This window comes from Ranitomeya variabilis, chromosome 6, assembly GCF_051348905.1.
Source record: "Ranitomeya variabilis isolate aRanVar5 chromosome 6, aRanVar5.hap1, whole genome shotgun sequence".
In the NCBI taxonomy this organism is placed as follows: domain Eukaryota; kingdom Metazoa; phylum Chordata; class Amphibia; order Anura; family Dendrobatidae; genus Ranitomeya; species Ranitomeya variabilis.
Window position 1 is genome coordinate 468,695,059 of NC_135237.1, and position 15,025 is coordinate 468,710,083.

The 15,025-nt window shown below is 46.0% G+C and overlaps 1 protein-coding gene across 1 annotated transcript in view; it reads left to right on the forward strand.

The window, feature by feature from the left end:
• The window catches only part of MTFR1 (mitochondrial fission regulator 1), a 59,895-nt gene that overhangs the window by 31,471 nt on the left and 13,399 nt on the right, over nt 1-15,025 (forward strand). Inside the window, exons 3-7 of the mRNA XM_077270585.1 lie at nt 406-551; nt 3,525-3,623; nt 6,817-6,929; nt 8,885-9,126; nt 9,868-10,129. Of these exons, the coding sequence (XP_077126700.1) occupies nt 486-551; nt 3,525-3,623; nt 6,817-6,929; nt 8,885-9,126; nt 9,868-10,129 (782 nt within the window). The 5' untranslated portion in view covers nt 406-485. The remainder of the gene's footprint in view (nt 1-405; nt 552-3,524; nt 3,624-6,816; nt 6,930-8,884; nt 9,127-9,867; nt 10,130-15,025) is intronic.

The following is a 15,025-nucleotide window of genomic DNA, read 5'->3' on the forward strand; positions in this document are numbered from 1 at the left end:
TTTTAAACGTTCTATCTTTTACTATAGATGCTGCAAAAGCAGCATCTATAGTAACAAGTTGGTCACACTTGTCAAACGCTATGTTTGACAAGTGTGACCAACTTGTCAGTCAGTTTTCCAAGCGATGCTACAGATCGCTTGGAAAACTTTAGCATTCTGCAAGCTAATTACGCTTGCAGAATGCTAAAAAAACGCGAAAAAAACGGAAAAAAAACGCAAAAAAAAAAATGCGGATTTCTTGCAGAAAATTTCCGGTTTTCTTCAGGAAATTTCTGCAAGAAATCCTGAACGTGTGCACATACCCTTAGTGTGATCTCCCGTGGTGTTTCTTCTGGGTGTTATAAGCAGCACTGCTTGCTCTCCTTATAGGGCCGGCAGATTCACAGTTTACATTTCTCTTTCCAGCGTTACTATGGACCAGCAGCTTCCCAGCACACCCCGTCTGTGTATACCGGGCTCTTTGGGGAAAGATTTATTGCTGTCCGATGCTGCACTGGCTTTTACGTCTGGTTAGGATGGTTCTACAGCAAGTATCCCACAACATGGAAGCGGTAAGTTCTGCCATCACATCACACACCTGTTTCATGTAGATGAGCTACATCATATGTGACTGATTTACAAGGCCATAATACCTTACGGGAAATCCAATGAGTATTGCAATAAAGAATTAAAGAGCCAATTATCGTGTCGAAAAGATAGCCATTACTGTTACGTCCAGCGTGACTCTATGCTAATGAACATGAAGTGCCCATCGTAACTGACCAATAATGCACAGTAGAACATATTGATTATCATTTGTAAATATTGATCTGTCACCTATAAAGATTACCCCCCTCATTTGTGTGTTCCGTGGTGTGATGCTTATGGTTGGTTACTGCTGCACTGTATTACTGTGGTTGGATAAATGTGACAGTATCAGAAGACATAACTTGGCTTTGAAGATTTCCAGGCTCGCCTAACATTTCATGCGCATTCCCTCTCTACTGGACCTAGTCATTCATGTGATCACTAATAATATACAGGTGACGACATTTATTTATATTTTCAGCATTTTTTTTCTTTATGGTCGCGCTTCTTTGCTGAGCCAGGTAGATGATGATCAGTTTTATGTCTCCAGTGTCCGGCCATGTAAAAGTTGTAACATAAGATTTACCAAGTCTCCTCACTCGCAGGCTATTACTCTAAGGCAGTGTTTCTCAACTCCGGTCCTCAAGACCCATTAACATGTCCTGTTTTCAGGATTTCCTTAGTATTGTGCAGGTGATAATTGCAGAACCTCCTCAGACAATGATTCCATCACCTGTGCAATACTAAGGATATCCTGAAAACGTGACCTGTTGGTGGGTCTTGAGGTCTGGAGTTGAGAAACACTGCTCTAAGGAGAAAGATTTAGGGTCTGTTTCCCCAGGTCGTTTCTGCTGCAGGATTTCCTCAATGGCAAAATCCACTACGAATTTGTGGTGACATTGACTAAATAAATTGACATGCTGCATAAGCGCTCAGTTGACGCTGCAGATGTTTTTCTGAATGAAGTTCCATGAAATATCATTCACAGTGCTGCTACTCTAAGGCTAGGGTCACATTGCGTTAGGGCAATCCGTTAAGCGCATAGCGCTAGCGGATTGCGCTAACGCAATGCTTCTCTAGGGTCCGCGTTCGGCGTCCCCGCTAGCGCAGATCCCCGATCTGCACTAGCGAGGAACGGACCTCAGGCGCGCCGCGGATGCTGCAAGCAGCGTCCGAGGTCCGTCGCTCAAATGACGGCACATCGCTAGCGCACGCCCAATGTGGGCGGGCGCTAGCGACACGTTCACCATTACAGGCTATGGCGGCGTTAACGGACTACGTTAACACCGCGTTATAACGTAGTCCGTTTAACGCGGTCACATAACGCAATGTGACCCTAGCCTAAGAATGGGCTCACATGCTGCTGTTTTGGTGGAGTTTTTTTTTTTATTTTTATTTTGCAAAAAAAAATATATATATACACCATGGATGCAACTTATAAACCCACCCTAATTGGCATGGAAAATCCACTGCATATTATCCACATGGAACAGAACCTTATTCTCTGTCTCAGGCACCTCCAGACACACCTATGTCTACATTTTACTTGTAGATACATTTTGTTGACCTTATTTTTTTATTCGTTGGAAGGCCCGATTCTGTTCTCCATACCCTACACTGGTGTCAGGAGTCACTTTTACTATTCACAGCTGTACACAAAGCTCTCGACAGTTCTGCACGACCTGACTTCTCCTGCATCATTTGTGTGTACCACCGTAGACATGTTCTCCATTCCACTGACTTAAAATGAACATCCTCTAGAATCTGAACCTCCACGACTTCGCTCATGCTGCACCAGTTTCTGTAATGAACTCCTCTTGACAATCCAGATAAAACATGACCATTAAATACTGTTGACAAAACCTGGGTTGATTAACCTCCAATTTATGTTTCAACAAAAAAAATGGGTGTTTTTTCTAATGTAACAGGCCACATTACTCCTTACTTCGTCAGAAAATTAATATTATGTAAGGGAATAGCACATCAAGAATAGGTACAAAACTGAATGTTTTTGAGTGCTTTTTGTTTTCTACCCTCATATCCAAAAAGTGATTACACTGCAAAGTGAAGTATCGCAACATTTTGGGTGATGTGCCCTTTTTCAGGCTGAGAATAGCATATATGTGGAATGCCTTGGATGAAAAAAATTCAAAATGTCCCCTTGTACCAGTATATGATGAAATCACTTGGCTGTCTTAGGATCCAGAGAGAGTGGAAATGTCTATTGCCCATAGGAGACGGGACCCAGTGGTGCATTATGTTATAGATATGGATATAGAGGAAATCACACTGCATTCTGCATTTTTTTCATCCATAAAGACATCACACACAAATCCTATTCTTAGCCTAACGAAGGGTACACCACCTGAAATGTTGTTATGCTTTGCAGTGAAATAACTTTTTTTTGGATATGAGGGTAGAAAATTAAGGGGAATCGAACTAAAGGTTTTTGCTACCTAATCTCAGAGCAGCTTAATGTAAGCAAAGAGAGCATGAATCCAACGATGTATCACGTAGATTACTGGGTGCAGCCATTGTGACACAATCAGCGTTTTTAGATTTAGCATGAAGCAGAGCTGAGGAAGCTGACCCCGCCCACACCAGGCTCTGTATATACAATGTCCATAGATAGTGAGGAGCCTATCACAGGAGGGGGCGTGTCCGAGCTGCTGTGTCCAGTAATGATAAGCTCCTGGTGCTAAAACAATCATTGCAAGCTAACAAAACCACAGAGCTTGGTAAGAGAGGCATCACTGAAATCTGTGTTCTAACCCCTACAGCATGCTGTCTTCAGATTACATAGCAAACACCTGTTGACAGATTCCCCATTCTGTTTTGTGCCTATTCCTGGTGTGCTGTTCCTTTATGAATAACTAAATGCTGTTGTCTCTGACTCTGATGCAGTACTCAATTTTTCATGTGTTTTCAGTTTTTCAAGTAGTTGTTTTTTATTTCAGGCACTTTGGTCAGGAAAATCTTATGGTTCATCTCGAAGTATAGTCCGAAAGATTGGCTCCAACCTTCCCATCATACAGTCCCCGAGAGTTCATTTCCAGGTATGAGGCCTTTATGTACTGAGTAGATGTGTAGTCCGTAAACCTTTGATCTCTGGAGCGACCAGGTCACCAGGCGTCCAGTAAATGCTGATAGTTGTCTGTAGCCTTTATAATGCAGGTGTATGATGAGGTCAGTGATTTCTGTTAGTTTTGTTCTACATTCGCTTTCCGTTCCCTGTAATAACGGCACACAATAATGGCTGGATTGATCCGCTAAATAGTCTGGTTGTAAATACATAATGCACTGCTAAAGCATTAAAGGGTTGTATCAGGCTGCCCAAAGTCTAATTACTGTGTAACTAACGAGCCTGTATTACAATATATTTCCTATATAATTTTCATACACTTCTCAAGACCTCTGCTCGCAGTGATTCTATAAGAACTTCATTTTTCCTTCCAGTACTTTTGATAGATAGACAGTGACATAGACGGTCTGTGACATAATGTGGGGCATGATGAGCGCTTCTAAACGAGAGAGATGGAGGTCGGATTCAATAGGCCATGTCTGACCAGCAGGTACATGGTGCAGAACAATCACTGAATTAAAGTGACTTTTCTAGGCTTTGATATTGATGTCCTGTCCTTAAGATAGACGATGAGTTGCAGACTGGTGGGGGGTCTGCCACCACCGTGGATCAGCTGATTGACGGGCTTTATCTGGTATCTGAGTGTGCTATATTACCTGGCACATCAACTCTAAAAGGTGCAGAGCTGTGCCTGGCAAACAATGGACTGTAAGGCCTAAAGCTTGATCATTCCTGATGCTATTGACCCAACATCACCAGATCTGCACCCCTATAATACACACACAAGGAGTCCGGAATAATGGCTTCATGTTGTAGCTATACGTGCGTAGGTGACAGAAGAATGTCAGCCCCTCGGTCTCCTTTGCAAGTTATTATTTAGGAGACTGTAGAGGGAACGTGGGAGCGCGCTGTAAACACTCGGGCTGTGGAGTCAGACAATTACAGCTTTGTTCTGCTCACAACCGAAGTGTTAATTTCAAGACAAGGAGTGCATTGTATGTACTGAAAAGTACAAAGTGTATACAGCATAAACCTGCAGAAGAGGTGCCCAGCTAGTGTACCACAGGGGGAGTATTTACAATGGCTTGCGAAAGTATTCACCCCCTTGACTTTTTACCTATTTTGTTACATTACAACCTGTGTTTAAATATTTTTGTAATCCGATTTGTGTGTGATGCATCAGCACTAAATATAAGTTAGTGAAGTGAGAAAAATAAATTAAATTTATAGGATCAAATAAGTAAAAATTGCCATGTACATATGTATTTACCCCTTTTGCTATGAAGCCCCTAAAAAATTCAGGTGCAAGCAATTCCCTTCATAAGTCTCCTGCGTAGTGGTAGGACGTCCGCCTGTGTGCAATCTAAGTGTCACATCGTCTGTCAGTATATACACTTTACCTCCTCTGAAAGGCCACAGAGGCTGCAACACCATTAACCAAGAGGCGCCACTGACCAAACACCATGAAGACCACGGAGATCTCCAAACAAGTCAGGGACAAAGTTGTTGAGAAGTACAAGTCAGGGTTGGGTTATTGAAAAAACAAAATATCCCAATCTCTAATGATCCATGAGCGAAAGTGGATAGGGGGAAGGGGGATTGGCTCAATTTGTAAAAAGTCTAAATTTGCGTAAAGGCTCCTCATTATTAACCCGTGACAATAGACACATATAATGGTCTCCTGCTCTTTTTTTTAATGTTAGAAAGTTTAGTACATAACTGAGAAAAACTTATGACAAGGTGCAATTAGCACAAAAGATCATCATTAACAACATGGAGTGGTGGGGTCAAAATGAGTATACTAACAATTATTCCTTTTTTGATAAATTAGGGCCTCTGTCTCTAAATGGTAGCATGGTCCAGCTTCAGTTTTGCCTTGGACTGCTCACATCTATGCACTTGGAGATGGAGCTTCCTGCCCCGATTCCTTCTCATATCCAGGAGGGTGTAATGTGGCGCTCCAGTGCTGGATATGGGATCTCTGGCGCCTGGATATGAGCAGCGTGCAGTGTAGACCACAGTCGGGCACAATTGAGCACAATCCTGCACTATTGGAGAAGTCACACGGCCATATAACTCAGACGGGGATTGCAATGCATTGCTCAGACTCCCGACCCAATCTTGACCGCTGCAAACATGAAGCTGTAACGCTCGGATCAGGAGAGCCGCCGGCCAGTCCAAGCATTGCATTGCGATCCCTGTTTGCTATATGGCTGTCTGACTCTTTCCTTATTGTTTATATATTTGGGGGTTTAAAATTTTCAGTTGTGCAACAAAGTCTGTCCTGCTGTGATATAGTGCAAGGAGTAGAAACATCCTTGGAAACACGGTCAATAGCTTTAGGCCCTATGCTGAAATAGCAGCACTGTAAATAGATCATGTGTAACGTTTTTGTTGAAATCTACAAATGTACTTAAGATGTTTGTGGTCCTTAAAAATAGGCAGCAGGGAAACAAAAAATGTGTTGTGTAATGTTGAATGAAATGACTGTATACATACCGTATATATGGCACTAAACCCTGTACAACTCCTATGTCTCTCTCTACAACTGCGTCCTCTATTCTGTGAAGGAGCGACCGCTGAGCCACCGTAGGTCAGTGCTCCGACGGCTGCATGTTCCCAGCGTCCCCGTGCGTGTGTGTATGTGCCTGTAGTCAGGTGTGCTGTGGATATTGTGTATTGTTTTACCTAATCCTTCACATGGCTTGTTTCATACAACATAGACCTCATCATTTGGGCTTCCGTGCTTGGTTATATCAAATTTTGGAAGGTTTGGCGCCTCTCTGGATGCACAAGCCCATATCCTCCAGTGTTGTATCTGTTTATTGTGATGTGAGCAGATTAGTCACCACTTATTTTATTGGCCTTTTAATAACCTGTATGTTATTCTGAAAATTTCCGCATCTTCTTTATATTTTATTACATTGAGATCTTACACTAATCAGAGACGAGCACCGGAGGTTTACAAGTGCTAATATTCATCCATTGCATGGCGTACTTGGTATATTTGAGAATTCAGCACTTACAATAGGTCCTTGTTTCCTGATAATCATTGATCATTGCATCTGCATGAACACGGGTGATGCTGGAGTAATGTATCCTCTCAGTTATCATGCACATTAATCATACATAGTTATCCTCATCACAGAGATCTCCTTTTATTGCAGCTTATACCATATCCCGTAGCACTAAATGGCAGCAATCCAAGCGGAGCCATAGCCACATTTGCTGATGTCGGATGGATTGCCGACGAAGAGGGAGAAGCATTTGCAAGACTCAGGTGAGTGGTGAACTATGACAAATGGTAAACTCCCTTTATTTTGTGTACAACTTTCTCAGGCTAGTTTCACACATCAGTTTTTTGCAGTCAAGCTCAATCCGGTGAATTTTGAAAAAAAACGGATCCATCGCAAATTGTGAAAAACTGATCAGGGTGGATTGATTTAAATCACGCCGATTTAAATCATGATTTAAATCACGATTTAAATCAAAAGATTTTTTTCTATTTAAATCGGATCGATTTAAATCATGATTTTAATCATGATTTAAATCACTGATTTAAATCAAAAGGTTTTTTTTAATATAAATCACGATTAAAATGAGAAGTGAGAGCAGTGCGCATGTGCGCCCATAGTTACACGGACGAAACTAGGGGCAACGATCTAACGCCAGGGTGAGGGGGGGACCCCAAAGTAAGTAAAAATCTTTTTTGTTTTACTATATGGCAATAGGTAGGTGTTTAAAAGCAGCATGTCTTAATTGTATAAACTATTAATAGCCTCCACATTTTGTTCATACTGCCCCTTTAATTCCACACTTCTAGCTTGGTTTCACTTTTGGTTTAGTTTCTTTTTCCATTCAGTTGACATGCCCAAACTTGTTGGATAGTCAGCATCCTACAGAAACCTCTGGAAGAGCATGGCATTGTGAATGTTACACATATACAGCCTTTATTCTACTGAGTTAAACAACTCAGCTTTATCTCATGATGGAAGAACCTTTGGATGGTAAAATATTTTCCTCAAAAAGCAGTTTATTGAAAAAAATCCGATTTAAATAAAAAAAATCCGATTTAAATCAAAAAAATCCGATTTTTTTGATTTTTTTAAACAAACATTGATTTTTATCCACCCTGAAACTGATGCAACGGATCCGTTTTTTTGCCGGATCCGGCTAGCTGATATCCGGAGACTTGCTGATCTGGGGGGGAGAGAGAGACCCCAGAATGGGAAACGTTTAAAACATGCTCAGTTTAAAAAACAAAACAAAACACTACTCCGCTAACATCTCCAAGGAGCGCTGAACACAGGTGAGGGGGCACAGTACCCTGCTGATCCCTTCAGGGATTGTCAGGGGTCTTCTCTGCAGGACTCTTGCGTCACAGCGTTCTGTCCAGCTCTGATTTATCACAAGTTTTATCAAACTCGTGATGCTTAAAGGGAACCTGTCACCTGTTTTGTCATATATCAACTGAAATTATCACTTTATTCAGCCCCGCTGCTGCATTCCATAAATGCTTATAAAAAACCCTGACTCCCCCAAAAACCTTTTGAAGTTCTCCTGCGCTGTATGGTAATCCTCTCGGTCCGTTCCGATGGGCATGGCTTCTGGTCTCTCCATCCGGCTGCTGCTTGCCATCCTTCTACTCCGATTGATGTGGATGGCACCTCCTGCATCATCCAAATTGCCGGGTGTAATTGCTTCTCGCGCCTGCATACTATGCTCAACCTTTCTATTTTGTCTACATGTGATTGCATTTTGTCCCATGGATCTCACGCCTCCAACAACCTAGGGCGTGGGTGAGCTGGTGTTTTTCTCATAGACTATGCTCTACCCTACTGCAGGCAGAGCCAAAAACATAAGTGTGCATGCGCTGGCAAACATCAAAAGGTTTTTGTGGGGTATACAGGGGGAGTCAGGGTGTTGTGTAAGCGATGCATTCATGGAGTGTAGCGCAGGCGCTGACTAAGGTGATAGTTTTAGTTGATATGTGAGTAAACTACTGACAGATTCTCTTTAAAGCCTCTTTTGCACATCAAATCCTTCCTGACTGGATCTGCTGGATGTTCTCATGGAGTGCGGTGTCTCATCTGTGAGGTGTAATGTGGTGTGAATCTGTAGCCTCCTGCTTGGTGTCCTGGGAGGACAATGTCTACTGCTTTGGGTGAAGAAGTATAATGAGCAATGCACTAATAAGTCAATGTTTCCTCTAATTATACGTGAACTGTCTTGCAGGACACAGAATAATTTGCACCAACACCTCTCACAAGAGGATGACACCGCTCACTTTGACAGACCATTACGAAGACAAGTATCCTTGCCTGTTCTGTTGAAAGAAGAACCAGAGGTGAAACCTCAGCCAGCGGCCAATGAAGAAGCTCTGCAGAAGATCAGTGCACTGGAAAGTGAACTTGCCAACTTGAGAGCCCAGATAGCCAAGATTGTTACTATCCAGGAGCAGCAGAATGTGGCAGCAGGTAAAAGTTGAAGTGAACCGGTCACCAGGTTTGGCCGATATGAGATACGGCCATCACCTTTCAGGACTGATATACAGCATTCTATAATAATGCTGTATATCTGCCCCCAAACAGACCTGTAAGAGAAGAAAAATAACTTAAAAATCTCAACTAAGGGGCGGTCCGGTCCGAGGCTCTTCTTGGTCCGGCGCCTCCCTTCTTCTTATGATCGCCGCCCTCCTGCTTGCTTTGTGTGGATGTCGCGTCCCTTCGTCATCCACAGAGTCTCCATGGCACAGCGCTCCTGTTCAGACGTACTTCTACCCTGTCAAGGGCAAAGTACTGCAGTGCATTCGCTGGTGCTCTCTGACTTTTCCGGGCACCTGCGCACTGCAGTACTTTGCTCTGCCCTCAACAGGACAGAGAAGTACGTCTGCACATGAGCGCAGTGCCGAGGAGACACGTCATCCACACAAAGCAAGCAGGAGGGCGGTATCGCAAGAAGAAGGGAGGCGCCGGACCAAGAAGAAGAGCGACCCCCACCCCCCCCCCCATCATACCGAACCACAGTGTTTAAGTTACATTTCGACTACACGCCGACCTGATCAAACGTGACCATCAGTATATCTTCACTATATGTAATTACTTTTGCTAAAATGAAAATGCAACTGAATAGAAAAATGGCGATATTTTCACTAATGCATTTTGTTCTTACATAGCTGATCCTTAGAAACGAAAAAAAAACATTTTTGAATTTTTTAGTGTCTAGTCCTACAACTGCCTTTATTCCTGGAGCCTCTCCTGTGTGTTCACCACCTCCACCCCCGCCGCCTCCACCACCACCACCACCTCCACCTGGGTTTCATCGTAGTGTCTCTGCTATTGACCTCATTAAGGAGAGAAAAGGAAAGAAAAGCATCTCAGAACTGACAATGATTGACAATGCACCAAAGAAGCCAGAAATGCCAAACATGTTGGATGTCCTTAAAGACATGAATAGAGTAAAGTTGCGCTCCGTTAAAAGGTAAGTCTTGTTCAGTCCATATTTGTATCTCTTATGTGTCTCTCCAGCTAATAGAAATATAAGAAAACATGATGAGCCTTATTCCTATTGTAAGCAAAAGTCTTAAAGGGGTTGTTCGGTCTAAACAGAAACCGGTAATCCTCGCAGCTCACAGTGGGGGTTTTATAAGTCTTCAGTCACACAGTAGGGCTGTCCAGCTTAACAAAAAAAAAAAAAGGTATTTCCAGGACGTCCCTCCTGACAGCACCATGGAGGACTTCCTCCTCCCCCTTGATGGGACAGGAAATACGAGAGTTTAAAGGTCATGTCCCACCCCCAAATCCTCAGTGTTTTTTCTGTCCCTGCAAGGAGGGACGCACGAGAGAAGCTACGCAGCTTACCGGAGCTCAGGGGGATCGTTCGGCTTGCCAATACCCTTCCCCCTGTCGAGGCTCAGGGTAGAAACTCCCCGGTGGGGAGTCCCTCTGCTCCAAAGACCAGGAGCAGGACGAAGCTCCTGGTTGCAGCCGCTCCTCCCGGTGGGAGGCTCTCGGCTGGGGATGCAGTTCCATGCTGAAGGGAGTCCCGGCGTGGTGTCTCGTCTCGCCGAAGCGACTTCCGGAACGCCGAGTGGACCGCGTCACTTCCAGTATCGCAACATCCGGTAATCGTCACTTCCGGTGACGTCGTTACAGCGGGGAAGTGCTTGCGCTCCAGCCTTGGAACGCATAGCAGTACGGGCGCTCCTACTCAGCGTCTGGAGTCCCCGTGCGGCCTTCTGACTGACGCAGCAAAGAGAACATGGAAGGAGACATGCCTGACGATGGAGGGGTAAGTGCTGTCCCCCCCTTGCTCCTGCTAAAAAACCCGGCAAGGTCTCTACAAAATCTAATAGATGTCCTATATGCCATGTGAAACTCCCGGACTCCCACGGCAAGACCTTGTGTGCATCCTGCACATCTAAGGTTATGATGGACGAACAATCCTCATTACTCTCAGAAATGAGATCCCTAATCCGGGAAGAGGTCCAAGCTTCCGTGTCCAACCTTTCAAGGCAGTCCAGCCCCATCCCTGGCCGCAAAAGAGCCAGACGGGAGCGAGACCAGAGAGAGCCGGAGTATAGCTCTGAGGACGGGTCCGATGCAGGGGACTCAGTCTCCGAAGAAGAGGGGGAGCTCCCCTCAAGGAGCCAAGACCACCATAGAAAATATCTCTTCCAGGCAGAGGAGACGAACGAGCTCGTCCAGGCGGTGAGAAGCACGATGCAGATAGAGGAGACATCCAAGCCGCAGTCCAGACAGGACCTGATGTTCGGGGGACTTATGTCTCGTAGACAAACAGTTTTTCCCATTAGCGAACATATTAAAGCCATGATACTGGAAGAGTGGAAGGAGGCGGAATGCAGGCTGGTATTGTCTCGTGACTTTAAGGGTCGCTTACCATTCGACCCTGAAGAAGTCAAGCTATGGGAGGAAATACCTAAGATTGATGTTCCCGTAGCAAAGGTCGCCAAAAAGACTGCTATACCCTTTGAGGACTCATCTAACTTGCGCGATCCTATGGACGGAAAGGCTGACATACTTCTTAAAAGAGCCTGGGAATCTTCTGCGGCCTTAATTAAGACTAACATAGCAGCCACTTCGGTGGCCAGATCTATGTACCTATGGATGGGGTAGTTGGAAGAGCATCTGTCCAATAAAACCCCGAGGTCTGACATTTTGAGTTCCCTTCCCATTATGAAATCAGCCATGGCGTTTCTATCTGATATGACGGCGGAGTCAGTTAGATTTTCAGCCAGAAGTGGCTCATTATCTAACGCGGCTAGAAGGGCGGTTTGGTTAAGATCCTGGTCGGGAGATAATGCCTCCAAGACCAAGCTCTGCTCAATCCCCTTTTCAGGGTCAAGAGTATTTGGACCTTCTCTAGATACTATCCTAGAATCCGCCTCTGATAAAAAGAAGGGGTTCCCGGAGGACAAACCTAAAAAGCCTCAGTCCTTTCGGAGAGGATTCCCCTTCAGGAAACAGTATGATTTCAGAGGGGGGTAGGTCCAATAGAGGACCTACAGGGGTTCCCGTAGCCAGGGCAATAAGAACAGGAACTTCTTCAGCCCATCCTCTAGATCAGGGGTGGCCAATTAATTTTGCCATGGGGCCGCATGAGAAATTGGGATGGTTTTAGAGGGCCGGACTAATATAATTAACTCATTTTTACCATGTAAACTTTACATGGTACTGTAAACATGATGGAAAACTGCTACGAATCTGCAGCGGCCAATCCGCCGCGGATCCGCAGCCAAATCTGCACCATGTGCACATAGCCTAATTCTAACCCTAATTCTAACCCTAACCCTAAGCCTAGTGTAAAAATAAAAGTAAATATATTTTCTTTATTTTTATTATTGTCCCTACCTATGGGGGTGATAAAGGGGGGGGTTCGTTTACTATTTTTTTTATTTTGATCACTGTGATAGGTTTTATCACAGTGATCAAAATGTACCTAGAAGGAATCTGCGGCGCCCATGGAGCAGACGGACGGACACCGGGAGGCTCGGTAAGTATGAGGGGGGGGGATCGGAGCACGGGGGAGCGGACAGGCGGACGGAGGGGAGCGGAGCACAGGACGGAGGACTGGGGAGGCGATCGGTGGGGGGGGGGGGGGGGGGCAGATCAGGGTTTCCAGCCATGGCCGATGGTATTGCAGCATCGGCCATGGCTGGATTGTAATATTTCACCATTTTCATAGGTGAAATATTACAAATCGCTCTGATTGGCTGTTTCACTTTCAACAGCCAATCAGAGTGATCGTGGCCACGAGGGGGTGAAGCCACCCCCCCTGGGCTGAAGTACCACTCCCCCTGTCCCTGCAGATTGGGTGAAATTGGAGTTAACCCTTTCACCCGATCTGCAGGGACGTGATCCCTCCATGACGCCACATAGGCGTCACAGGTCGGATTGTCACCGACTTTCATGACGCCTACGTGGCGTCACAGGTCGGGAAGGGGTTAATGTAGCCATCCCTTGTAGGTGATCCCCACTGATAGCAATCCCCCCTGCCCCCCCCAGTATGTGATAGCCGCGGCAGCCCCATGTAGTAGCCCCTCCCTCACACTCCCCAGCAACACAGGGACCCCCTCTCCCCCCGACCGCACGGATACTCACCCTCACGCGAAGGAGACCGCCAGCCAGCAACTTGCTTCACCGCAGCACATCCCGCGCAGCTCTGGAGTGACGTCCGCACGTGACGTACAGGGCCGATGCGGAGCTCAGCCTCTTGTGACCGGTGGCATAATGGTGCCTCCAGTCACAAGAATGATTGACACAGCTGGGAGCCAGTGGCTCCTGATGCTGTGTCAATCACATCCTGACCCTGGCCTGGAGGAACTGTATGCGCTGCAAGCGCATACAGTTCCGACAGCGTGTGGATGAGCTCGGGGCCTTCACTCCAGCCGCCAGCGGTCCTCCTCAGAAGCGTCTGGCTGGTGGCTGGCCGAGCGGTGCCGGGGGTGGCTGTCAGAAGTGACAGCTAGCTGGCGGGCCGTTTAAAATCATCAGGTGGGCCGGATGCGGGCCGCATCTTGCCCAGGTCTGCTCTAGATCCAAAACACAATGATGCCACATATATCGGGGGGAGGCTTCGCCACTTTGCAGAGAACTGGGCCCAGATCACTCAGAATCAGTGGGTCCTCCGAACTGTGGCAGAGGGATACAGAATCGAGCTTTACTCCCCTCCTCCAGAAAGATACATTACTCCTACTGTTGTCACGCAGGACTCGGCCATGCTGATAGACTTGCAAGACATGCTCTCTTCAGCACTCATTATTCCGGTACCTCCATTAGAGGTAGGCCAGGGACACTACTCTCCCCTATTCTCCATCACAAAACCGTCCAGCGACTCCCGCACGATAATAAATCTAAAACCTTTGAACGCCTGGGTCAGGTACAAAAGTTTCCGTATGGAATCCATACGATCGGCAATTCACCTCATAGATTCCCGATCTATGTTGTAATGTGCACTCTCGACCTGAAGAGTGCCTATTATCAGGTCCCTGTCCATCCCTCATCTCAAAGGCTTCTGAGGTTTGCTGTAGCTCTGCCGTCCCGGACCTGTCACTACCAGTTTCAATGCCTTCCTTTCGGGCTTGCCTCAGCGCCCTGTATATTCACAAAGCTGGGTTCAGGGATTGTCGCCTTCCTGAGAAACCAGGGTATCCTAATAGTTCCATATCTCGACGACTTTCTCCTCGTGGCAAAGTCGTCAGAGACATCAGCTCACAGAAGCCAGAAAATATCAGTAATGGAACAATTAGGCTGGGTCATAAACTGGCAGAAGTCCGACCTGATTCCGGAACACTGGAAGATCTTCTTGGGAGTGTGTCTAGACTCCAGACGCAGAATATCCCTATTACCAGAAAACAAACTGGAGGCAATCCAGATACAGATCAGGCACCTACTAGAGCACAGGGTGTCCATAAGGATGCCCATGAGAGTGTTAGGCCTAATGACGGCTTGTATACCATGTGTCAGATGGGCACAGTCACATTCATCCCCAACTGGGATCGCCGCCAGTCCTCACTGGACAGTACCTTGAAGCTAACGAATCCGGTACGAAGGTCTCTCCATTGGTGGACACAGCCAGAGAACTCAAGAGTCGGAGTGCTATGGTCCACTTCCCCCTACGTAGTGATCACTACGGACGCCAGCGCGTGGGGCTGGGGAGCCCATCTAAAGGGCAAAATTCTACAGGGCAGGTGGCCAGCACATGTCAATCACAGCTCCTCCAATTTCAAGGAGCTGTATGCCGTCTGGGAGGCTTTAAGACGAAACCGACACACGCTTGCAAATCGTCATGTCAGGATATTATCCGACAATGTGACAACAGTTTCATTCCTGAAACATCAAGGAGGCCCAAGACACT